Source organism: Podarcis bocagei, assembly GCF_964188305.1.
Source record: "Podarcis bocagei genome assembly, chromosome: 9".
Classification (NCBI taxonomy): domain Eukaryota; kingdom Metazoa; phylum Chordata; class Lepidosauria; order Squamata; family Lacertidae; genus Podarcis; species Podarcis bocagei.
In genome coordinates this window covers 22,185,551-22,209,291 of record NC_138134.1, presented here as the reverse complement: position 1 = coordinate 22,209,291, position 23,741 = coordinate 22,185,551, and the positions used below count along the sequence as shown (strand labels likewise).

Sequence of the window (23,741 nt, the reverse complement as noted above, 5' to 3'; positions counted from 1 at the left end):
GAATTTGGGGAAGCCATGACTATTTAAAGTGGCAAAATGCCTAAAATCACAGAATCAAAGAATTGTAGAGTTCAAAGGGACCACAAGGGTCATCTAGTCCAATCCCCTGCAATGCAGGAACTCCCCCCCCAACACTGGACTCAAACCCACAACCCTGAGATTAAGAGTCTCATGCTCTACCAACTGGGCTATCCCTTCTTTAAATATATGGGATCCTAGTTTCATCTACAGACACACTGCCAGCACATCTCCAGGGTTTCAGTGAAATTCCCAGGAACCCTACCTAAATGTCAGGGATTCATCCTGGGACCTTTATAATGCAAAGCATGTACTGTACCACTGAGCTACAATCCTTGTGCAAGGATGCAACAACGCTCACACACAGAGAGACGTAAGTAGCCAGCTGTTTATTTTAAAATAAATACATGAGAACGTTATACCGATTAATGAACTTGTCAAGACATGAGACTCGGACATCCCTTTGGAAAGAAAATAAAATATTTGTGTCATGTCTAACTTTTACATAAGAAAACTGACACCAGAATTATATCAACATCTCCATATAGCCATGGATTAGTTTACTGTATTTTCACATCACAAAACCGGCCTGGAACTGGCACAACAGAAGAGCATATTGATTTAGTTTCCCAACATGAATCAACAATATAGTGAAGAATAACTTGTTGGTTTGATAGTCAGAGGACAAAGTTCAATTATTTTATTTTTTTAAAACTGAAGTGGCAACTACAAACCTTCCTGACCCTTGACAGCTATAATGCATGGTACCCTTGAAGGCAGTTGCAATTTGTGCAGAATGAAGCTGTCAGAATTCAGAGCAGCTCAGTAATCCGAAATCTTCCTACACTGCCCATGTACTAACTGGCCCTTCTCATTGGCCCTGGTGTTAAAGGAAACTCACTGTGTGGTGATATTAGATAGGGCTTTCTCTGTGATGGCATCTCACTTCTGGCACTCCCCTTTAATAAATGACTGGTGCTACACCATTCACTTTTAGGCACCAGTTAAATAGATATTAGCGTTTTGTAGGGAGTCAACCTTATGTGGAGAGTAAGAGCTGTTCGACAGTGGAATTTGCTGCCAAGGAGTGTGGTGGAGTCTCCTTCTTTGGAGGTCTTTAAGCAGAGGCTTGACAACCATATGTCAGGAGTGCTCTGGTGGTGTTTCCTGCTTGGCAGGGGGTTGGACTCAATGGCCCTTGTGGTCTATTCCAACTCTATGATTCTATGATTCTATGAAATCAGTCTCTTCTATGTGTGCCATATTGTGCTATTATATATTATTATCTGCTGTTTTATGAGTTTCATGTAAATTTTATTATTACATTTTTAGGGGGGGGGATTTTGTTCAATCCTGCCCTGGGATCATTAATAGATGAAGGGTGTGCTAGATAGGCAATGGATGAATGTTGCAGCTTGAGCAACATATTGTAAAGCGTGTCTACAAAAAATGTAATGTGTGGTGTGAAGCATCTCTCACAGGATGCTTTACTGTGTACATAAATCCAAGATCTAACATTCTTCATGTAATATTGTTCCCAGCAAAGTTATGCTCATAAACATGCCCATGTCAGCTCTACACGTTACATGCTTCATAGTAGCCTGATGAGCTTTGAAGGGAACCTTAGAGTCAGTCCCAAATTCATATTGCACTAAGTAGCCCATGAAGACCCACAGGCTGAGCTAATCTCAGCCCATTCAAGTGGGAAATGTAAAGAAAAGAAAAAAGAACATCGAAGGCCTGAATATTTGTGATACAAATGTCATTTTCCCCAGAAATAACCCAAATACTTTCAACAAAACAGAAAAAGGACTCAGAAACATGGAAAAACTAGAACTTGAGGACAACTTGGACCACCCAGAATGCTGCATTAAACAAAACAGATACAACATCAAATGAATGCCTGGTGCTATTATTACAACACAGACGCTAGGGATTCATTTGGCATGTTCAGTGGAAATTAACTTAAACTGCTCTGCTGCCAATATATAGCTACAATGATATAAATGGAAGGAACAACACACTTTATGTGCCTGGAAAAAAATTGTGATCTAAGTGCAGTGTCTTCTTCATATCTTTGGTATCAATCTATTCTTTAGCACCATTGGTTCCCCGCCCTTTAAGTTAGCACAAAGCATTTTCAAATCAGGTGGGGATCTGGTTTCGTCTCCCATCCCCTTTGGCTGCCATTTATGGTGAAGCCTGTTAACAGAAGATTATTTCACTCAGTAGATATTTCAGTTTTTAGCAGCTTCCCAGAGGATGTTCTTTCTAAACCACACTAATGGCTTATAATCATTTACAATCAATACTTGTTTCTTACAAGTAAAGTTGCTGGACCAGGGAAAGGCTGTAGCTCAGTGGTAGAACACATGCTTTGAATGCAGAGGGTCACGGGTTCAAGTCTCAGCATCTCTAGATAGGGCTGAGAAGGACCTCTTTATTAAACTTTGGAGAACTGCTTGTAGTCATAAGAGACAATATTGCACTTAATGGACCCATTCCGTATCGGACTACTCCCTATTTTCCAACGTCCTATCCTATGTTTTTTGGAGAGCTGATCTACAACATCAGCAACATGAAGCAGTAGAAAAGGAGGCTGAAGCATTATTATTTCCCTCTCTCTCTCTCTGTCTCTGTCTCTGTCTCTCTCTCTCTCTCACACACACACACAGTAAATAACATCTGTGGGGAAACCTGATCTAAATTTGATCTATAGCATGGTGTGGGAGCTTTAACCCTTTGGTCCACAATGGTCCTGATCCAGGTCAGTAATCTTTCATGGTTGCCACTGGCAACACAGACATCTGGGCAAAATGTGTTTTAGACTTCTTGTCCCTGTTGCAAGCATCCTGTTGCAGCACTGCTTCCTTGGGTACCAGAGGGAAAATGCTTCAAAAATCATGCCTGTCAGCCAACCAACCAGTAAAAGAAGTAAGTGACGTGATTCAAAAAATAAGGAATGGGGCCTGTTACTTGGATGCATTGCAGCAATGTTTCACAAATATGCGGATGGCGCCTAACTCTATTTCTCTGTAACAACCGGGGCAGGTGTGGTGCACCTGGAGTGGTGTTTGCATGCAGTGGCGGCTGGATGAGGATTAATAAACTGAAATTGAATCCTGGCACGATAAAGGCCTTGTGGGTTAGTGACTCTCGGGTCCAGGAATTAGGTCCTCCCTCTGAAGGAGCAGTTACATAGCCTGAGGCTGTTCCTGGATTCATAGTAGTCACTGGAATTTTTGGCAAGAAAGAATAAAGGGAAAGATGACATGAGTGGGACTATTGCCAAGCTTTTCTAAACAAACCTCAGGAGCTAGAAACTTGATTTCTTAAATGAAAGTCGAGGGACTTTGGTTGACAAAATAAACAGAAAACAGAAAATTGTGTGCTTGCCCACACCTGCCAGCACACACAACCCTGTCTAAAATGACTATATCAATGCTGTTTCCCCTTCATAATCACTTTGAAAAAAGAAAAGAACAAAATCCTCCATATCCTGAGTGCTCTCAAGACTGTCGACTAGATATACACATAATTCTTATTGTTTCTCAGAAGTATTGGAATAAATGCGATAAATGAAACCTTTTTGTTTAAGATACAAAAAGGAGTAAAATTACAGGATCAGTGTTTTGGGTTTTTTTTAGCAGGATCAAATATCCCATTTCCTGTCTGGGAGTCAGAGGCCTAGTGATGTAAGACCAAAGAACAAGAAGCCATTATTTTGAGTCGATGGCTAATAATATACCATCAGCATTTGCAAAACAGCCCTTCAGCGCCATAGATCATTCCACATCCATTCAGCCAAAAGGAATTCATTTAACTTCAGCATTTGTGTGTGCTGCAATCCTATTTTTCACCTGCCTGGAGAAGATCAATACGGTAGGGTCTCTTCCACTACCACCACGACCCCTGTCAGCAGCCACAGCCAGGCAGAGGCCTCCAGTTTAATTTCAAAAAAGTGAAAAAAGCAGAATGAAAAGGGAGGGGGGTTGAAAGGGGAAGACACCTCCCCCCCCCCCCGCTTTCAGGGATGGTTGCTGCATTATGGACGAATTAAAAAAAACAGTTATATTCTAGACAGTCTGGTGAATATTCTGAGCCTAATACAAGGTCTGCTTTAAACAGCCAATGGCATTAAAAATTATGAAAGGCCAGGAAATGGTGAAATGGTTTTTTTAAAAAAAATCACTTTTTTTTATTTATGGGAGGTGTGTGTGTGTGTAAATGCACCCCAGCCTCGCCCACCCAAGGGAGAAATAAAGGGCGCTTTCAAGGATGCAAAAGGCGAGCATCCATCTCTCTCTCTCTCTTCCCGGTACTCACCTTGGGCATTCGGATGTGCTCCATGGCGACAGGATCCCTGGGGTTTCTCTCTCACACAACACGCCTCGCAACAGCCGAGGGGGTCACGGGACCCTATGAAGACTTAAGCGTCGTTACCTCAACACAGAGGAATCCTGGGAGGGGAGAAGGGATGGCTGGAAAGCGGTTCCCAGAGAAGGTGCCTCCGTTTCCGATGCCGCCAGGTCAGCGCTTGGCTCCGCCTCCTGCAGCGGCTGCCATGCCGCTCGTTTCGGCTTCCGAGGCGCACAGGAGCCCGAGGCTTCCCGGCTGGAGGGAGGCCACCAGGCCCTAGAGGCTGCCGGGTTCCCGTTGGCCCCCATCTCCAACCAAACCACAAGCGCCTCCCGTCAGGTGCTGCCCTCGTTGTTCTCAGAAGGCCGTGAAGGAAAAGCCTCCGTTTGGTGACACCTTTTCCCATAACTCATTGTGGCCTGTTTCTTCTTCAGAAACAAGAGCGGCTGTATCTTATTATTATTATTATTATTATTATTATTATTATTATTATTATTATTATTATTATTATTATTTTGATAAAGTAATAATGATAAATAAATAAATAATGCGCGCGCCTCAACCTCTTCCACGAAATCCTTCCATCGTAACTATCCAATCTGCCAAAAATTCCAACGCCTTTTTTGCCATGGTTTGACCCCTTTCCGTTTTGACAAAGCCTGCAAATACAATTGTCGTTTGACAATTGTCAATTTCAAAATCTGAAAAACTAATTGTAAAAAAAAAAGTATTCTACAAATACTTTCCATGTTTCCTTAAAATCACCTCTCCCACATATTCCCCATCTTAATAGCATGGCAGTTTATTATCAATAGCTATATCCCACACCTCTTTGTATCAGTCTTCCATTTTATGTTTGGTGACTACATCTTAAATCTCTCTCTCGAAGGAAGAGCTTCACCTGTTAAGTTGCAGCCTGCCAAACAGTTGTGAAAACGTGGCACCAAAACCCAGGCCATGAGCGTAACCAGGATTTTTGTTTGGAGGGAAGGCTGAACCTCAGGTTTTTATTGATTTTTGCTGATTTTTTTTCTGCCCCCATAACCCAGGCTGGAGCAAAAGTTAAGAATCCTGCTGCTTTTAGGGTGACCAAATGCAAAAGGGGCAGCTTTTCTCTTGCCTGCATGTTAACAAGCTGCCCCTGTGAAAACCACCTCCTCTTCTGTGTTACCGATAGTTGTTACAAGTAAATTCCTAAGATTGCTGTCTATGTGTTATTTCAGATCTCTCAAAGCGCAACTGCAGGTGTCTGAAGTGTACAAAGGGAAAAGAATGGTGCGTATGTGTTAAAGTTCGCTACATGCAGCAGTTTCAATACGTCTCAGTATCTCATGTTGTTTTTATGTAATAAACTAGTCAGGGGGTTTTTTCTGCAGGGGGTAGGGTAATCTAAAGGCAGGAAAACAATACAGAAAACATTCCCTCTGTCATTGGAAGTGGTGCTCTTTTGTTTGCGATTTCACTACAGTTAACAATAACCAGTGCGAACATGACTATCAATATAGCTGGTTGATAATATGACATTTTCAGTTCTCATAGTTCCGCAGTTCAACACATTTTTTATGTTTTTCAGTTAGTTCAAATAAAAAAAAATTCAGCAGAATCCCCTTTGATTTAAATGGAAGCACAATTAATCTAGCTGCATTTTTTATAAAAAGCCATGGCAATTCTAAGAACTGCAGCTACATAGGATTGTTGACATAGCAGTTTCTCCCTATGAAGCAAGGATTTCTTGCAACCACAAAGTGGTTTATTCTAACACTAGAATTTATACTTTGGTGGTATTAGTATGAAACTACATACTGTAGCTAATCCCCCCTCAAAACCCAAAGATTCCATTTTGTTTATGGTTTATCCCTTTAAATCCTAATCTACAAGTGTAACCAAACTATAAGCACATGGAGCTGAATTTGCTTTCACTCTTCCATTAAACATAACTTTAATCTGCAGAGTCAATCAACAGTTCAAAACGGTGTCTGAGACTACTTCATGTTTTAAGACATTCCCCAAAATTACTAACTTTTAAGAAATTGTTTGTTAGTGCTCCAAATGAGATTTTTCTATATTATGAATTATATTTACACTCTTGTCTCCCTCTCCTCCCTCTGGTGCTTTCCTGTTGTTGTCCTTAGATTGTAATGGTAAGCTCCTTGGAGACAGGGAGCTTGCATATGGAACTTTAAGTCACACTGCTGGCAGTGAATAAATATTAACAACAACAATTTAATCCTTTAGTATTTCACCCTGATTCTCCTGGAAAACGTATGACTTCATAAAAAAGCAAGCTAATGAAAAGTTGCCCTTTTAATTATTTCCAAACCTTATAACTGCTGAGTAATTGTTGCACAAATTGCAACGTGACAATGCTGAACGCATGACACTTGTTTAATAGTAAAAGGAGTTAACTGGCTTTCAGTTCAACATGACTACTGGCCTGGCTCCCCCCCCCCCCCCCAATATCCCTCAGAGCTGCCAAGTGTTCCAGAGGACTAAAAGGCAACATGCCAGAGCTCTGCAGGGGAAGTGTGCAAGAGGACAAGTGCAGGACACAAACGTCTAGGTACAAAGCATTCATCCTGACTGCTCTGCTACCAGAAATTGCGGCTTTCCAGATGTTGTTGGACTAACTCCTATAATCGCGTACCATTGGCTATGTTGAGGAGAGCTGATGGTAGCTGGAAACCAACAGCATCTGGAAGGCCACAGGTTTCCTAACCCATATTTTAAGACCTAAACATCTGGAAGCCATGGTACTTGAGGCCTCTCATATTTGCCTGCCCAACAATTCAGATCTTCTTTAGAAACCCTGCTCAGGGTGCCCACAAATAATGTGCCACTGTCAACCCGTGATACTTCAGATTTAAATTGGTTCTAATGTTTATGTCTTTTTTTAATCTAATTGTTGTTTGCCAATTAGTGGCTCAGTGAGTAGAGCACGAGACTCTTAATCTCAGGGTTGTTGGTTCAAGCCCTAGAATGCAAAAGATTCCTGAATTCCAGTTCTGTAATTCTATGAAAGAGACCCTTGGATCCCAAGGGATGAAGAGTGGTCTAGAAATACAATCAGTCAGTTGATCAAAATAAATGTGACAATATCGAGCAGCAGCATCTTAGTTGTGAAGTTTCAGCTTTAGAACTCTCTTTTCAGTTAAGCAGGCCCACATCCTCACTACTTTTAGGTGTCCTTTTAAACTCTCTCTAGCATTTAATGAAAATTGATTTTGCTGTTGTTGCAGATTGAGGCTGCAGTTCTAAACACATTTAGTAGGGAATAATGAGCCCCACTGAACACAGCAGGACTCACTTCTGAATAAACACAGATGTATCTAGCAAGCATTGTCCCACACTTTCCAGTGCACTTTCCTTATTGGAAGGAGTCTGAGCTTTTGGGGGAAGCAGTTACAAATCAGCTTTAAAGAGTTACAAATCAGCTTTAATTGTGCAGCCTTAATTTGCCAATATGGGATTGACTCCCACTCGAAAATAGTGACAGTCTGGGATCCCTCTTTGACTGAAAGGCAAACTTGAACTATTTTAATAAATAATGGATAATTACACAACTGAGACTTAATCTGTCCTTTGAAGGAGCCCTGGGGATTGGTTCTATGAGGAGGTCTAAGGATTTCTGACAAAATTCTCAGAGCTTCTAACCAAACTGAACTTTTTCAAGATACTTCTTGGGAAGCTATGGCAGTTCCACCAATGCAAAAATAATATGGAGCAGTAGTCAATTAAGTTTTACTCAAAGTAGATCCATTGAAATTAATGGGCCTAACTTTGTCATGTTCATTAACTTCAGGAGGCCTTTGCTGAGTAAAACTTAGTTGAATACTAACCATAGATTTTTAGAGTAGGCATTCTTTAAGATGAAGGCCATAAGGTGGATCTAATATTTATTTATATATTTATCCTGCCCTTTCTTTAAGGCAACATAGATGGTTTCCTCACACACACACATTTTGTCCACAACAGCCCTGTAATGTGGCTGAAAGGTAGCGACTAGCCTAAGAGTCAAATGACTGATATGCTTGCTTTATTGGATCTGTTTCCAGGCTTGAGCTGATCAGCTTCCAAGAAATGTGACTTTGTAAATCACGTTTCTTTGATGTTTCTTCGTCATGGTGCACTTGACTTGAGTACAAAAACTTTTCCCCTAGTTGGGTCTATCTATAAGTGGCACATGATACGTTGATCCCAAGGTAAGTTTTTTTCTTTTCTTTTTCATTTCATGTAGGTCAGTTTTTCTCAAAACGTGCAACCTTTAACTCTGCTACACGGTGTTTAGTTTAACATTTAACACACACTTTCAGAATTATTCATTGCTGTTTTCACCATGGTTAAAAGAAAAAGAAAGTGAAATGAAGGAAACCAGTTGACACCGAAATGGAAAACTGTTCCTATCTCTGTGACAGAAAACTGTTATCATGTTTGGCTAAATTAATCATATTGTTGCATTTGACAAGATTCCAGAGCAAATGGGAATTTTATGGCAGTCATTGATTCTTAATTGTTTGTGCTAGGTGTATGTGGCCCTTTAGCAAATTACTCTGTAGTTGTATTCTGCGGTATTTAATTATACTGGAATAATAATTATTTCTGACGTATTTTAGATGATTGTTTTAATGATTGATTGCCACCCTGTGCTCTAGAAGAAAGAATGGGGTAAAAAGAGCCTTCCCAACTTTAAATATGATTGGCAAAGTGCTAGAGAGTGAGAACTATTTCTCAGTATTTATCTACAGTGGTGCCCCGCAAGACGAATGCCTCGCAAGACGAAAAACTCGCTAGACGAAAGGGTTTTTCAGTTTTGCGTTGCTTCGCTAGACGAATTTCCCTATGGGCTTGCTTCGCAAGACGAAAAACATCGCAAGACGAAAAGACTCGCGGAACGAATTATTTTCGTCTTGCGAGGCACCACTGTACTTTCTTATTGCATTTATAGTCCACCTTTTTCCGCAAGGAGCTCAAGGTGGTGTACATTGTTCTTGCCCTCCTCATTTAATTCCCACAACAGCACTGTGAGGTGGATAATAATAATAATAATAATAATAATAATAATAATAATAATAATATATTTATACCCTGCCCATAGAGGCAGTGACTGGTCCAGGGTCACCCAGTGAGCTTCATGACTGCGTGATTGGAAGCCCAGGCTTCCAAGTCCTAGTCCAAAACTCTAACCACTATGCCACACTGGTATTAAAGAAGTTAACTGACTACCACTTAGTTTCCTGGCCCAATTTACAGTGTTGTTTTTGACCAATAAAGACTTAGGCATCTCATGACCCCAGTACCTCAAGGACTGCTTCTTCCCATATGAACTGAAGCGGACCCTGCAATCAAACCTTTCTTCATGTGCCTCATCCCCAGGAATCCCAGTGAGCAGCAACACAAAAACGCCTTTTCAGTGGTAGCTCCCCATTTGTGGAATGCTCTCCCTGGGGAGGCTTACTTGGCACCATTGTTTGATATCTTCAGGCACCTGATGTAAGCAGATTGAAATGCTACATTAAAAAAACATGTTGTTTAGGGTTGCCATATTTCAAACAGTGAAAATTGGGACAGAAAAGTTTTTTTGGAAAAGTTTTTGAGCTTTTTTTAGTTTTGCCAAAAGTTGTTACTGTTTTTGATTTAAACCTTTTGATTAAATACTATTTTAATGAAACGGCACTGCCAACATGGGCTGCCAAATTTTTCCAGACATTTGACCGATTTCCGCTCAGACACTGATGCCAAATTCTGTATTCAGGATGTATGGCGACCCATTGTTAATGGTAGGGTTATAGAAATTAATAAATGCTAGGATTTTGGTTATTTGTAGTATGAAGGGAGAATGCAAGCTGCAAAGGAATTCCTGGGCTGGCTTATGCCAACCAGCCTGGCTGGCTGGGGGAAGAGCAGGCCTGTTTGTTGTTGTTGTTGTTTAGTCATGTCCGACTCTTCCTGACCCCATGGACCAGAGCACACCAGGCATTCCTGTCTTCCACTGCCTCCCGCAGTTTGGTCAAACTCATGTTAGTAGCTTCAAGAACAGGCCTGTTGATAGCAGACCTGTTAGCATTACAAAAATGTCTTGATGAGCCACAGAAGGATCCTTTGGCCTGGGGAGTCAGAAGTCACAAAGGCTGCTGTGGTAACTATGTTTGAGGGGACAGGAAAAGGGGAGTGTTGTAGCAGGGGCTTCTGGGCAAAAGGAGGAGGAAGTAAGGTTGAGATCCATCTTGTCAGGGAAGGAGAAAAGGTTGCATGCAATGCTATGGGCCATGCTGTAAGATCTGGACTCCCTCCATGCAGACTGAAGGTTTAAATAGGTGAAGAAACCATATTTCTTAAAGCATGACTGTCTCTGCCATGTCTTCTATTATCCAAAGGGATACAGACCCTGTATGTGTTCCTGTTACCCCTCACGCTCTTGCCACTGCTTGGCAGAGAGAGGGGCAGGCACTGGGCTTTTGTAACAGTATTATGAACAGGACATTTAAAAATGAAATAAAATTAGTTCAGTGGCAGGATTCCTAAATAAACTGAATTATTTTAGAAACCCCTGGGGGAAAGAGGTAAAATCAGGCCCCACATGTCACATTTTTGGAATTAAAATTGACTGTCATTGTAAGAGGGTTAGAATAATTCTTGGCTGACCCCAGCAAGCCTTGTGATTCTCCTAGACGGTTTGGGACTGCTTATCTTGGCATCACCCACTGGTGTTAAGAGCGCCATGCTAACTTCTTAAAAGTTCTGTCAGCCACATCTACTCAAATGGGCTGATGAAGGAGTGTTAATCTTCTAAATACAGAGAAGCACTTGAGATTTCCAAGAATACAGCTGATTAATCAAAGATCATAGGCAAAAGAGAGGACCTTACACAGAACAAGTGAGAAAATTTCAATCTTTATTCCCCAAAATACTCCACTTCTTCAGCCGAGAAGAGTTGAAGATGGATGGGGGGGAAATCAGATAATTCCCTGCATGTATGAATGCAGAGATACAATTCATTTTCCTTTAATGTTAACCAAAATTTTAGAGATATGGTGGGAAGGAGACAGCTACTGAAATTAGGATAGTTTGATCTAGGTTCAAAGCTCACTCCCAACATAGATTTGCTGAGCAGCAATGCCTCACAGCATCATGGCTTTGCTATGAAGGAAAATGAAGTGCTGAAAAATACATGTCAAACCAAAGGTGTTAGCAAATACTATTTCTAATTTAGAGCACTGTTATGCAGCTTAGACAATCCACATCCCTTCAGAAATGCAGAGCCCTTTATGTCCTATAGTTTGACTAATTAGATGTTTCAAACTTATGTTTTATCTTCTTCCGTACCAGTCTTGATGTGCAATTTCATCAGTGAAAAGTGGTATCAAGAGTACTTGGCAGAATAAATTTTTAAATGGTGGATGGTAACTCATCTGCACTATACTCAGGGGTGTATGGGGGGGGGCGGCGGCGGAGGGGGCGGGCCGCCACTGACTATACCTTCCAAACAGTATCTTACCACTTTAAACAGCCATGGCTCCCACCAAGGAATCCTGGGAACTATAGTTTGTCAAGGATGCTGAGAGTTGTTGGGGGATCCCCTATTCCAGTCACAGAATTACAGTTCCCAAAATGAATGAATGAATGCATGAATGAAATTAATCTAACTTTGTGAGTTAGAGGTCATAATCCTGGGATTTTGGGGGATGTGACAGGTTATGTGGAGTAGCCCGCAGCTCAGAACCATAATCTCCCCTGCTCTGTTGGACTCAGCTGCTAAAGCAGGTTGGGCCCCTTTAATGGACAAGGTTGCTCCCATGGAAGGCAGAGCTAGACCTGTACCAACTATTTAAGGCTCAGTCTGCCGTTGACCTCTCCCAAAACAACATTCAAGCTCTGCTCTTCTTGAGTTGCTAAGCTGATCACTGCCTGGAGCTGTCCAGGGTGCCAAGCCTCACCTCAGACCTTTATCTCATCTTGCTCTGTTTGTCCAAACCTGAAGTTTCACCTTGGGTCAGAAACTGTACCGCCAAGGCCATTGCTTGAGACAGATCCCTGCTTGAGCAGTCGGGTATCAGAGCATACACAGACTTCCTTGCAGAAGAAAGGCTCTGAGAGAAACCATATTGCAGTTCGTAATTGGATGTTTCCAAGAAGACAACACTGACAGTGAGGTTTCACATATTTGTGGGAAACTAAGACATTTACGTGTGTGTGTGTGTGTGTGTGTGTGTGTATTGCCCAAGAGATGTACGGTATGTTTCCACATACATAGGCATGTGGAAGTATCACATGTATGCAACACTCCCAAGAGTTATTTTCCCCAGTATCACTCAGAAGTAAAGAGGGCAACACAAAGCAAGAATTAGTTATGAGTTAAAATTATACAAGCATGCACTCAAAGCCTTCCTATTTTTATCCTGACTCTGTATGAAGGGTTTTCCCATGTACTTTTAATGAAACATTGTGACATGACACATTTCTTCCCCTGTGATGTGCTGTTTGGCCTGCCAACTTCCATGACAGAAAAGATTAGCGAGAATGCTGTGGAATTTATTTATTTTTAACTTTGCCTGAACATTCTTGCTGGTTTATAATTGGAAGTGGGGAAAAACCCTTTCTTCTAAGAGTTGAAACTCAGGAAGTATGTGCAATGAACAATGATAATACTTCCTCCATAAGCAGGACCTGAGCACAATAGGAAGCTATCTTATTCTGAGACAGACCATTGCTCAGCATTGTCTACACCAGGTTTCCCAAACTTGGGTCTCCAGCTGTTTTTGGACTACAACGCACATCATCCTTAGCTGGCAGGACAAGTGGTCAAGGATGATGGGAACTGTAGTCCAAAAACAGCTGGAGACTCAAGTCTGGGAGAAACCCTGGTCTACACTAACTGGCAAACGTTCTTCAGGATTTCAGGCAAAAGTCTCTCTCAGCCCTATCTGGAGATGTCAGGGACTCAAGCTGGGACCTTCTGTGTGAAAACCAGGTGCTCTGCCAATGAGCTACAGTACTTCTAGATAGCAATGGCAGTATCCTGCTCATGTTTCTCTGCAACTGGCAACCAGAGGCATAACACCTCCACTATTGACGTCAGGACACAGACTTCAAAACTAGAATCATAGAATCATAGAGTTGGAAGAGACCACAAGGGCCATCGAGTCCAACCCCCTGCCAAGCAGGAAACACCATCAGAGCACTCCTGACATATGGTTGTCAAGCCTCTGCTTAAAGACCTCCAAAGAAGGAGACTCCACCACACTCCTTGGCAGCAAATTCCACTGTCGAACAGCTCTTACTGTCAGGAAGTTCTTCCTAAATTTTTTGTGGAATCTTCTTTCTTGTAGTTTGAATCCATTGCTCCGTGTCCGCTTCTCTGGAGCAGCAGAAAAACAACCTTTCTCCCTCCTCTATGTGACATCCTTTTATATATTTGAACATGGCTATCATATCACCCCTTAACCTCCTCTTCTCCAGGCTAAACATGCCCAGCTCCCTTAACCGTTCCTCATAAGGCATCGTTTCCAGGCCTTTGACCATTTTGGTTGCCCTCCTCTGGACACGTTCTAAAAGTAGCCTTCTTTTCCACATGAGTTACCTCACCACAGGCAGGAAGACACATACATGACTTTGATCAACAGCCCTGAAAAACTATACTTAGTGTCTTGAGATGGTTGTATGAGGGTCTTCACCCTAAGCAGTTCTCACAGTTCTTGAATTTTTATTGTTGTTTGAAGCTTTGCCTTCCAAATCCCGCAAAGAAGTTCCTGTGAGTCATTCCCCACAATATGTAATATTGCTCAGACCACTTCAGGTTTTCAGGATTTATCTAAAATATATTTGTTACTGAAAAGTTGGCTTCCTTGACATTTGCAACAGAAATACTGTAGATAAATCTATGTATTCCTCTCTTCAGATAGATCATTGTGATACTATTCTAGTCCCTAATAACAGCAGCAAAGTCACAAGTCAGTTCACCTGCTCAGGCAGCTTTCAGTATAATATATATGCTATCATCTGCCCTTCTGTATTCTAAGTAGGATAGAGAAGCCGACTTTGTTTGAACTCTACTTTGTTAACTTTATTGACTTTTTGGGACGTTGGTCTAAGGCAGTGTTTCCCAACCGGTGTTCCGCGGCACACTAGTGTGCCGCGAGACACCGGCTGGTGTGCCGTGGGAGGGAGGCGGGCGAGAGGCGGCGGCGAGAGGCGGCGGCGGCGAGGATCCGCGTCGAGCCGGGGCGGCTCCGCGGTGGTCGTGCCGAGCGGCGGGGCAGCGCGCGCAAATGGAGGAGCGCGAGACAGCGGAGGAGGAGGAGGCCGGCATGTCCGGGCAGCAGCAGCAACAGCAGCAGCAGCAACTCCCGGCGACGGCTCCTCCTCCGCCCGCTATCGCAGCCGCCGCCGCCTCAGCTGCCGCCGCCGCCTCAGCTGCCCTCGCTCTGCTGCCTCCTCCCACCCCGGCAAGGGGGAGGGAAAAAACGTTCCCTTTTGTGCGTCCCTCCCGGCGTGACGCTGCGCGCTGACGTCACGGGGCGGGGCTTTAATGGTGGTGTGCCGCGAGATTTTTTTCCGGTAAGCAGGTGTGCCGTTGCCCAAAAACGTTTGGGAAACACTGGTCTAAGGGAACTGAATGCAATCCACTTACCTGTAAAAGAGAAAAAGAGTGTTTGGACACAATTTATACTCTCTGTATTCTATTTCTGTTACTTGCCCTGTAAAAGTTAGCCCTTAGATGTTAATTTTACTTGCAACATGAAAAATAATTATATATTGTATCTTACCTGTGTTTTTATGATCTACATTTAAAACAATAAATTAAAACAAACTCAAAACAACAGCAGAAGCATCAGTGAAAGACCAAGGCTAAACCTAGCATGAAATATGCACATTACTCTTCCCAAGTAATTTCTCCCCCAATATGGACATCATTGTTGCTGAATTTACCATCTCTGGGATAGTACAGCTGCTGCATCATCACAAAAACTCTGGGAAAGGCAATAACTTAAACAATGGTTTTAAAGAAAAGAGGAGGGAAATACTTCTTTTGGGAGGAATAAAGAATAACAGAATGAGGCGGGGAAGGGAGGAGGAAGAGCACACTCAATTTAAGATTGGAAAAATAGCAAATGTGTCTGTTCTTTTGCTCTTCAAAATATGGCAATCTTACCTTGAGGCATGATCACAGCATGTGGCTGGCAGCTGGCACAGAAGATGGGAGAGTTGAAATCCCCCTAGCAATTCACTTCACGGCATGGACCTCATTGGTTTTGGTTATTTTGGTTGAATTATTCTGACTGCAGGATTGCAGGAGGTACGCTCTAGGAGGCTAAGGAAGCCAAGGACCCACATTCCAGGTGGGGCTCACTAGCTTGGGAAGGAGGTATGTGATTCCTCAGTTGGAGTAGGCTCAGGACAGGTCACATGCCTCATCAAGCCCAGATGCTGCAATGAACATGCAAGATATAAAAGGAAAGGTGTCCTGGCCAGGCTGGCCAGGTTGATTATATACTGTATCTTGATAACTGATGTTGCCATTTTCCCACTGCCATTAGAAACCTTCAGCATTCAGATGACTTGCCTCGGGGATAATTCTTAAAGAACATGTTCTTCATTTTTAGTGCAGTGAGTTTCTCACTCTGACCTCCTGTTGGCTGGGATAGACCTTCGGGACTTGGCCAACTCGCTTCCCGATATTCTTAACAAATGTCAAACTTTGTTTGAAAAGAGCATTAAACTATATATTTATACACTCTTCTGTAAGGGCACCAAGGCTGCTTGGCTGATATGGGTATCTTTTCCTGTGGGAATCTCTCGTTCAAATCTCAGCTTTTCTTTGCAATAGTAAAAAACCAAAAAAGCCCAACAACAACAAAACTGTCACGATCTGATCTTGCTAATCCCTCATGACTTCTCCAACACAGATGTGCTCAATTGTCAGCTGGGATAAATGTTTGACATGGACAATGACTGTCATATTAATTTCCCACCAAAGATGAAGAGGTACAAGATGGGAGAGATGGGAAGATTCTGCAAAGATAGCCTCTGTATCTATGTGCTCTTCCATCTTTTCTTTTTTTTAAGGCAAACTATCTAATATACGTACACACAGAATACTAATAACAAAACAACAACAGTAACAACAAAAATAAACAATGACAACGTGGTTGAATGTAAAAAAAAACTAAGTTAAGTAGAACAATGGTGGCCCATCTTTTTGGCAAGGATAACAGTTGCGGTTGGCATCCATCTGTCTTGAGAGACAATGGAGCGCACCTCTGTGGGTGAAGTCAAACTGCTGTGTTAGCAGTGACAAAGTGACCTCCCTGGGGTACTAGCCTGGGCAGTGTGTATGGAAGTCCTGGGCTGCCCAAACTACAAGACCTGCCACCGCCAGGCCCAGCCTCACTGATGTGGTCCACAGGAAAGCAGAATAATACATCTGGCATCAGCTTGGCTGCGTGACTTGCTGAAAGGAGGCATACAAGATGCCATCCAACCAACTTAGGTCCCATCCCTGACCTAGGCAATCCAGGCCATATAGTGTCACAAATAGAGAGAAGTTGCAGAAGAGATGGATTCCAATGACTCATTTAGACAAGAGACACACTCAGGTGAAAGCATGCATCTACTGATAACTAACCTCATGTTTTAGACCAGCCATCTCCAATCTGAAGTCCTTCATTTGCTCCAGACTACAGCTTCCATCAGCCCTAGCCAGCACAGCTAAAATATCTGATGGGCACAAGATCGAGGGAGGCTGAACTAAACTATTGTGGGAGAGAGGGCAAATATGAGTACATCATCATCTGTTTTTCACCTATCATCACTTCTTGCTTCATCATCTCAGCCCACATTTGCCCTCTACACAGAAGCATTCATTCAGACAGCACTGCTATTTGGATCAAATGAAAAGCTCCTGCTTAAACACTGTTCTAAACCAGCAGAAAGCTAGCAGAGTTTGATTGCAGGAAGCAGATGCAGCAACAAAGCCATTGACTGAAACCCACAAATACACAAAATTATACCTTCTACCTAGATGGGTCTGTGCAGCTTCACTGGCAATGACATTGAATCGAGCTATGTTTAAAAATACCTAATTGCTCAATGTGCTACATATGTGTTGCTACTGTTTGCTCTGTCTCTGGCGACATGATTGTCCCTTTCCTGTTACCCTACCCCTCTCATAAACCTCCTCTTTTCATTCCCAGGGTTATGGTACTTTAAATTGCAAAACATGCAGTCTATTGCAAGCCTATCTGCAATAAACCATGCATTTCTCTGGGAAAGAGTGGTTTGTACATTTTGAATAGGAAAAAAATTAACACCTACATCAGGGTGGGCACAGGGGAGGGATCCAAATTTCAGATACACCAACACTTGAAAATGTGGGGAAATTATTAGGGTGGTCTACAACTAAGTTTTACTGACAGCAAGCCCACTGAAATTAATAAACATAACTAAGTTGCACTCATTAATTTCAGTGGGTCTACTCTAAGTAAAACTCAGTTGACTACTACCCTTGATTATTAATGGAAAATATACACATTTGTTAATTTCTTATAATTAGTTTCAATGGCTTGTGATATTTACAGTCCAGGTCTATGCATGTTTACATAGAAATAACTCCTGTTGCATGCCCAAGTCTGTGTAGACTGGAGGTAGCAGTCATAGGTGACTATTTATAAAATCTAGTGCAAACTGATTTTTCCTTCCACAGCTTGCAATCTGAAACCTGCTTACTCAGAAGTAATCCTAGTAGAAACAGCAGAACTTCTTCAAATTGCATGGAGATAGGTTGCAGCTACAACCATTTATTTTATGTGCTTATTTGGTTTCTCGAACCAACAACATACAAGCCATAAGCAGATCTTTTCACAAATAATTTATTTCACGCTATTTGGGTTTTGTCTCTGTTCAGTTGTTTTTTTGCCACAGTATGTGTGTATATTCAGTAAAGGTTAAAGGACACACTGTCCTGGATAATAAAATCTTGTATTTATCTAGTGGGTAGCTATGATTCAGTCAGCCCAGTTTAAAATTGCTCTTGTTGTCCTGCCAAATAAATTTGTAGCATGCCCCAAAGGGCATTGCCTTCTTATCCAAGAGAGATGTACTGGTTGACATTATTTTCTCCTTGCAGACATTATTGATTCTGAATAACATTTCCCTCAAGGGGTGGAGAAGTGGGTGGAGGAGGCCCAGCTAACCAGATGCAGCCTGCTGGCGTTAGACACACTTTACCCTGCAGAGGGATGTTTTCCGTGGTTATCTGCTGCATCATTCCGGTTCTACATATCACCCTCTACTTAGGGATGTGGATAAGTGCCACAAATTAGCTTACATTGTGCAATGTCTAGGAGACAGAGAGAGTACCATGAACTCACTGGATGGCCTTAAGCAAGCCACCAACTCTCAACCTCAGTTACCCTCACCTGCGGTTCACTGGCATGATTGAGTTTAGCAAGGGGGAGTAGGCTGTATGCCAGCGTCCCTTACAATTCCTGGATCCAACAAGGATCCAACTGCTAAAATAGCCATGCTATTGGTTATGGCCCCTACATATGGACTATTAGGGTAACAAAGGAAGTGGTTCTGTGCTAGAGCAAATGAGTGGGAACCCCCCTGCCTCTCCTTGGCTGTTAGCATGAAGAACAAAGGCCAGAGTTCAAATAGTATAGTGATGTTAGAAACTGCACATATTCTCTCACGGTCAAAAAGTACTGATGACCACTTTAGCAGGGAGATTCAAATGGGATGGAGAAATAGGGTACTGCAGCAGTGGGGTGTAAGAGAGGGTTTGCAGACTGACTAGTGAAAGGTAAATCATATAATATATTACCAGCAAAATGGTTTTCCTGCATTCTTGTTTGGATGGGTAAACCAATCAGCCTGTCTGCTGGCAACTGTATGTTTATCATTACAGACAAAAATCAAGGGGAAATGTGGTTAGAGTTTAGTGACAGGATTACAAGTTATTTAAAGGAATAAAAATATTTAGGCAGAGTAACACGGCATATTTTGTTTTAACAGTTGGGTGCTGCATAGAATGCATGAGAAAGAAACCTCATGTTAACTCTGAAGTACATCAAAGGATTTCACTGTGCAGTATAACATTTATCAGAGGGATTATAATAGTATGGATAAAGTCAGTCTAGGCTAAACCTGAGAGCTTCTAGTGTCTGATCTTTCGTGACAATAAGAATTTTAACTGAAAGGGTAAGCACTGTAATCCTTCTAAGTTGCTGTGCACAGTCAAAAGGACTCTTTGAAGTATGTTAGAGCAATGCTTTTTAGACCAATTAGATCTGACAGTGTGTTTTTAGCTAACCCTTCTGTGCACTGATATAGTGTATGTGGCAGACTGGGGGACAAATGGGCTTCATTAACTATGAACCCCAAAATCTGGGATCCCCTCGAAGCTGGTGCCAAAATGTGCAGTTGTTTTGTAGCGATTTGCAGCAAAAAAAACCCCCATGTTTTGCAGTGCTCCACAAACAGAGCAATAGCCACTCAAACTTGGGAGTCAAAGGGGAACCAAAAATCCAGCATTGTCCAATTCACTCCAAAGTGGCATCAAACTTTGGCAAAGATTTTGCCGCATTTTGCAGCGAAACCCTCACATTTTGCAATGTCCCACAAATGGAGCAATAGCCACTCAAACCTGGGGTCAAAGGGTAACTAAAATGCTACAAAACTTTTGCCAAAGTTTTTCGCCATTTTAGAGTGAATCGGACAAAGTTGCATTTTGGGACATTAACTATGAACCAAGGTTTGCTGTATCAATTACTGTACTCCATTAGTGGGGCACTGCAAAACACGGGGTTTTCACTGCAAAGCGCTGCAAAACAACTTCAAAACTTTGGCACCTGTTTCAAAGGGATCCCAGATTTTGGTGTTCGTAGTGAATGAAGCCGGACAAATGCTTGAGTTAAAGCTCTCCAAGCAGCTGCATAATTAACCTGGTTTCTCTACAAGACTGGATATACCTTTGCAAGGTTGTTCAATCAAGACTATATCTTGCAAACCTTCTAATACATAGCCCTTCTTCTCTCCTTAGGGCTGCCCCCCCATACAAATAACACTATATCATATATAAATGTGAAAAGAAATACTGCTTGTTTGTAATCTAGTTTTCATTTTTAAATAGGGTCAGTCTCTGATTTACTTTACAGTAAAATAATCAGATAAGCAAAACTTCAGCCGTTCTGGAAGGATGTGTGGTATAGTAGTTAGAATGTCAGACTATGACAGTGTTTCCCAACCGGTGTTCCGCGGCACACGAGTGTGCCGTGAGACATCGGCTGGTGTGCCGCGAGATGCCTGGAGGGAGGCGGGCGAGTCGGGCGGCGAGAGGCGGGGCGGCGGCGGCGAGGAGAGGCCGCGCCTCCTGCTGCTGCCTGGCGCTCCTCCTCGCAGCCGGCAGCGCTGCCTGGGCGCCTCCACGCGACTCTGCCTCGCTGGGTTTGGTCTCCCAGCAGAGACGGGTCACACGCGCACCTCCCTCCCTCCCTCAGCCTGCGCGGAGGGAGAGCCAGAGAGAGGCATCGCTCCTGCGCGGCGGGAGAGGGAGCAGCCGGAGCGATGCCCCAAACGAGCTGAATTCCGAGCGAGGGACTGAGGGGGGAGGGAAAAAACTTTCACTTTCGTGCGTCCCTCCCGGCGTGACGCTGCGCGCTGACGTCACGGGGCGGGGCTTTAATGGTGGTGTGCCGCGAGATTTTTTTTCAGTAAACAGGTGTGCCGTTGCCCAAAAAAGTTTGGGAAACACTGGACTATGACCTGGGAGCCCAGGGTTCAAAATACAATTAAGAAGAAGTATATTAATAGTGAAATAATTATTAAGCTATAACTTGTTTTTTATCTTATATTTTGGATTTTTTTTCCTTTAATTTTTTTAGGGAGATCCCCAAGAGAGTGGGGCCCTAAGCTATAACTTGTTTAGCTTATACGTAAATCCGGCACTGATAGGACTTTCTTCTGAGGAGATACGGTGAGATCTGAAGCATCTAATCGCGCATCTGGGTCGCAACCGCGCAGACCCAGCCTTTGCACCTAGCCAGTGGCGTAGCGTGGGTTGTCAGCACCCTGGGCAAGGCAAGTAATTTGCGCCCCCTAACCCTAACCCCCAGATGTTGCGCCCGGTGCAGCCGGCCCCCCCTGCACCCCCCACGCTACGCCACTGCACCTAGCTTCAAGCAAGATGTCCATAGGACTGATCCAACCCTATTAATCTCCAGGCCTTCAACAAATCAATTCATTTTAATTGTGTGTCCGTCCGTCCCCCTGCTTTTTTTCCTCCCGATGTGCGCGCATGACGCGTGCGGGCTCCAAAGCGCCTCTCTCCAAAGAAATGCATGGGGGAAGAAATACACGGCGCATCGCTCCGACGGCACCTTGGCTGCCTGCCGCCCATTCCCCAGGCTCCAGCGGTCTGCAAGCAGCGGCGAAGGGCTGCCCACAGCCGCCGCCGCCGCCTCCTCTACCCATTGGCTGGGAGAGCTGGGCGGGCCCGCGCGCAGACGGAGCTCCCCGGGGAACGCGAAGGAGGGGCGGGGCTTTGGCCGTTCTAAGTGAGGAGGGGGCTGGCCACGGGGGGGGGCTATTTCTGTGGGAAACTCCCGCGCGCGAGGCGGCTTGTCGGGGAGCAGCAAGCGAGCAACAGGCTCCTCTCCAGAGACTTCGCCCTCCCGCTCGCCCTCTTCTTCCTTGGCCGCCCGGCTCCAGTGAGTGGAAGTCCCCTTCCCCGCCCTCCCGGTCCTCTTCCTTCCCCCGCCACCGCCTCCTTCTATGGGCGTCTTTTCTGGAACTGGCGGGAAGTTGGAGTTGTTGTGAGGTGCGCTTCACACGGCCTGCAGATTGTGAAGCGAACTATTGTTGGTTTTTTTGCGGGGTGTGTGTGTGTGTGTGTGTGTGTGTGTGTTTCCTGTCAAGGGTACGTGTGTATGTGTGGGATACCTTTTTGCAAAGCCACGCGTCTGTTTGGCCAGTGCACGTGGGAACGGGTTGCTTTTCCTCGCGAGGGGACGGGACGGGAGGATCTCCTTTTGGGCGCGTGACGCTTCCTCGACACATCGCTGCCCCTGCAGAAGTCGCGATATGGAAGGGTGGGTGGTGTCGACGCCGTGTTGGGCCTGTGTGCATTAGCTGCCGCTTTGGGCATGCGGGCAGCTTGCTAAGTTTCCTTAGTCAAAATAAAAAAATTCCTTCCAGTAGCACCTTAAAGACCAACTAAGTTAGTTCTTGGTATGAGCTTTCGTGTGCATGCACACTTCTTCAGATAGAAGTGTGCATGCACACGAAAGCTCATACCAAGAACTAACTTAGTTGGTCTTTAAGGTGCTACTGGAAGGATTTTTTTTATTTTGACTATGGCAGACCAACACGGCTACCTATCTACTAAGTTTCCTTAATTATCGCATTCTGCCGTAACAGAATGGTAGAGTTGGAAGGGACCCCAAGGACCAGCTAGCCCAGCGGTTCTCAACCAGTGGGTCTCCAGATGTTGGACTAAAACTCCCATCCCTGAGCTCTGGGCCCTGCTAGCTAGGGGTGATGGGAGTTGTAGTTCAACAACATCTGCAGGGATGAATTTGCAGCTGCCCCATACGGGGATCGAACCTGCGGCGTGGGCATTGTCAGCACTATGCTCTATTCCACTGTTGGTACATTAGAATCCTAGGATTGTAGAGTCAGAAGGGACCCCTGAGGACTATCTAGTCCAACCCCCTGCCATGCAGGGATGAATTTGCAACTGTCCCATACGGGGATCAAACCTGCAACCTGGCCGTTGTCAGCACCATGCTCTAACCAACTGAGCTGTCCATGCTGGACTGTTGTGTGTGGGAGAGAGATGCCTGCAAGGATGACACGTGCTCTTCTCTCCCCCCCAGTTCAGAACAACCCCTGTGCCATTAATAGCCGCAGGACAGGCAGAACTTCAGTGAAGGCCTCTTCTCCCGCCAGTGAAATTTTGCGCCTGTGCTTGTTGAGTCTCTGCCCGTCCTGACGCATGCAGAAGATTCAGGAATCTTGCCAGGAGGAAAGGTGGTGACCTTAGTAGTAGTACCTTCTCCTTTTGCAACGTCCGTATCAATTACACTTTCTACCAATTCTGAAGCACTACCTGGGTGCGTGTCCCTAAGCCGCTTGTCTCGGAAGAAGCTGCAGTGGAGCCCCTAGAGTACTCCAGGCAAAGTGGCTTGAAACCTGAATCGGGGCTTCTGGGAGCCCAAAAAGGAAGATGTATGTTAGTAGGATGCAAACTAAAAATAAGCTAGCAAGCTCCCTCGTTCTCTCTCTTTTTCCTTTCCCTGGTTGTTTATGTTTGCTATCCCTGGTTAGTGTTATTGATGTTGTAAAGGACAGCTTGGGACTGGGGGTGGGGG

The 23,741-nt window shown here is 43.9% G+C and overlaps 2 protein-coding genes and 1 long non-coding RNA gene across 6 annotated transcripts in view; 2 read left to right on the top strand and 1 right to left on the bottom strand.

The window, feature by feature from the left end:
• Positions 1-4,686, bottom strand: part of MTMR7 (myotubularin related protein 7) — a 41,615-nt gene extending 36,929 nt beyond the window's left edge. The window contains exon 1 of the mRNA XM_081208877.1: positions 4,345-4,686. Within this exon, the coding sequence (XP_081065003.1) occupies positions 4,345-4,368 (24 nt within the window). The 5' untranslated portion in view covers positions 4,369-4,686. The remainder of the gene's footprint in view (positions 1-4,344) is intronic.
• A 35-nt stretch (positions 4,687-4,721) lies between these two features.
• LOC308595197 lies at positions 4,722-9,995 on the top strand. Of its 2 annotated transcripts, XR_014011901.1 has the most exons (5): positions 4,722-4,825; positions 5,601-5,652; positions 8,430-8,576; positions 8,688-9,105; positions 9,289-9,635. It is a non-coding gene; the product is annotated as an uncharacterized lncRNA (long non-coding RNA). The 2 variants fall into 2 exon arrangements; XR_014011900.1 differs by lacking the exons at positions 8,688-9,105; positions 9,289-9,635 and adding an exon at positions 9,652-9,995.
• An 11,958-nt stretch (positions 9,996-21,953) lies between these two features.
• The window catches only part of SLC7A2 (solute carrier family 7 member 2), a 58,185-nt gene continuing 56,397 nt past the window's right edge, over positions 21,954-23,741 (top strand). For 2 of the 3 annotated variants that reach the window (XM_081208875.1, XM_081208872.1), the window contains exon 1: positions 21,954-22,079. The gene's annotated coding sequence lies outside the window, so the exon portion shown is untranslated. Of the gene's footprint in view, positions 22,190-23,741 lie in introns of all 3 variants that reach the window. The other variant, XM_081208876.1, reaches the window with a different exon arrangement.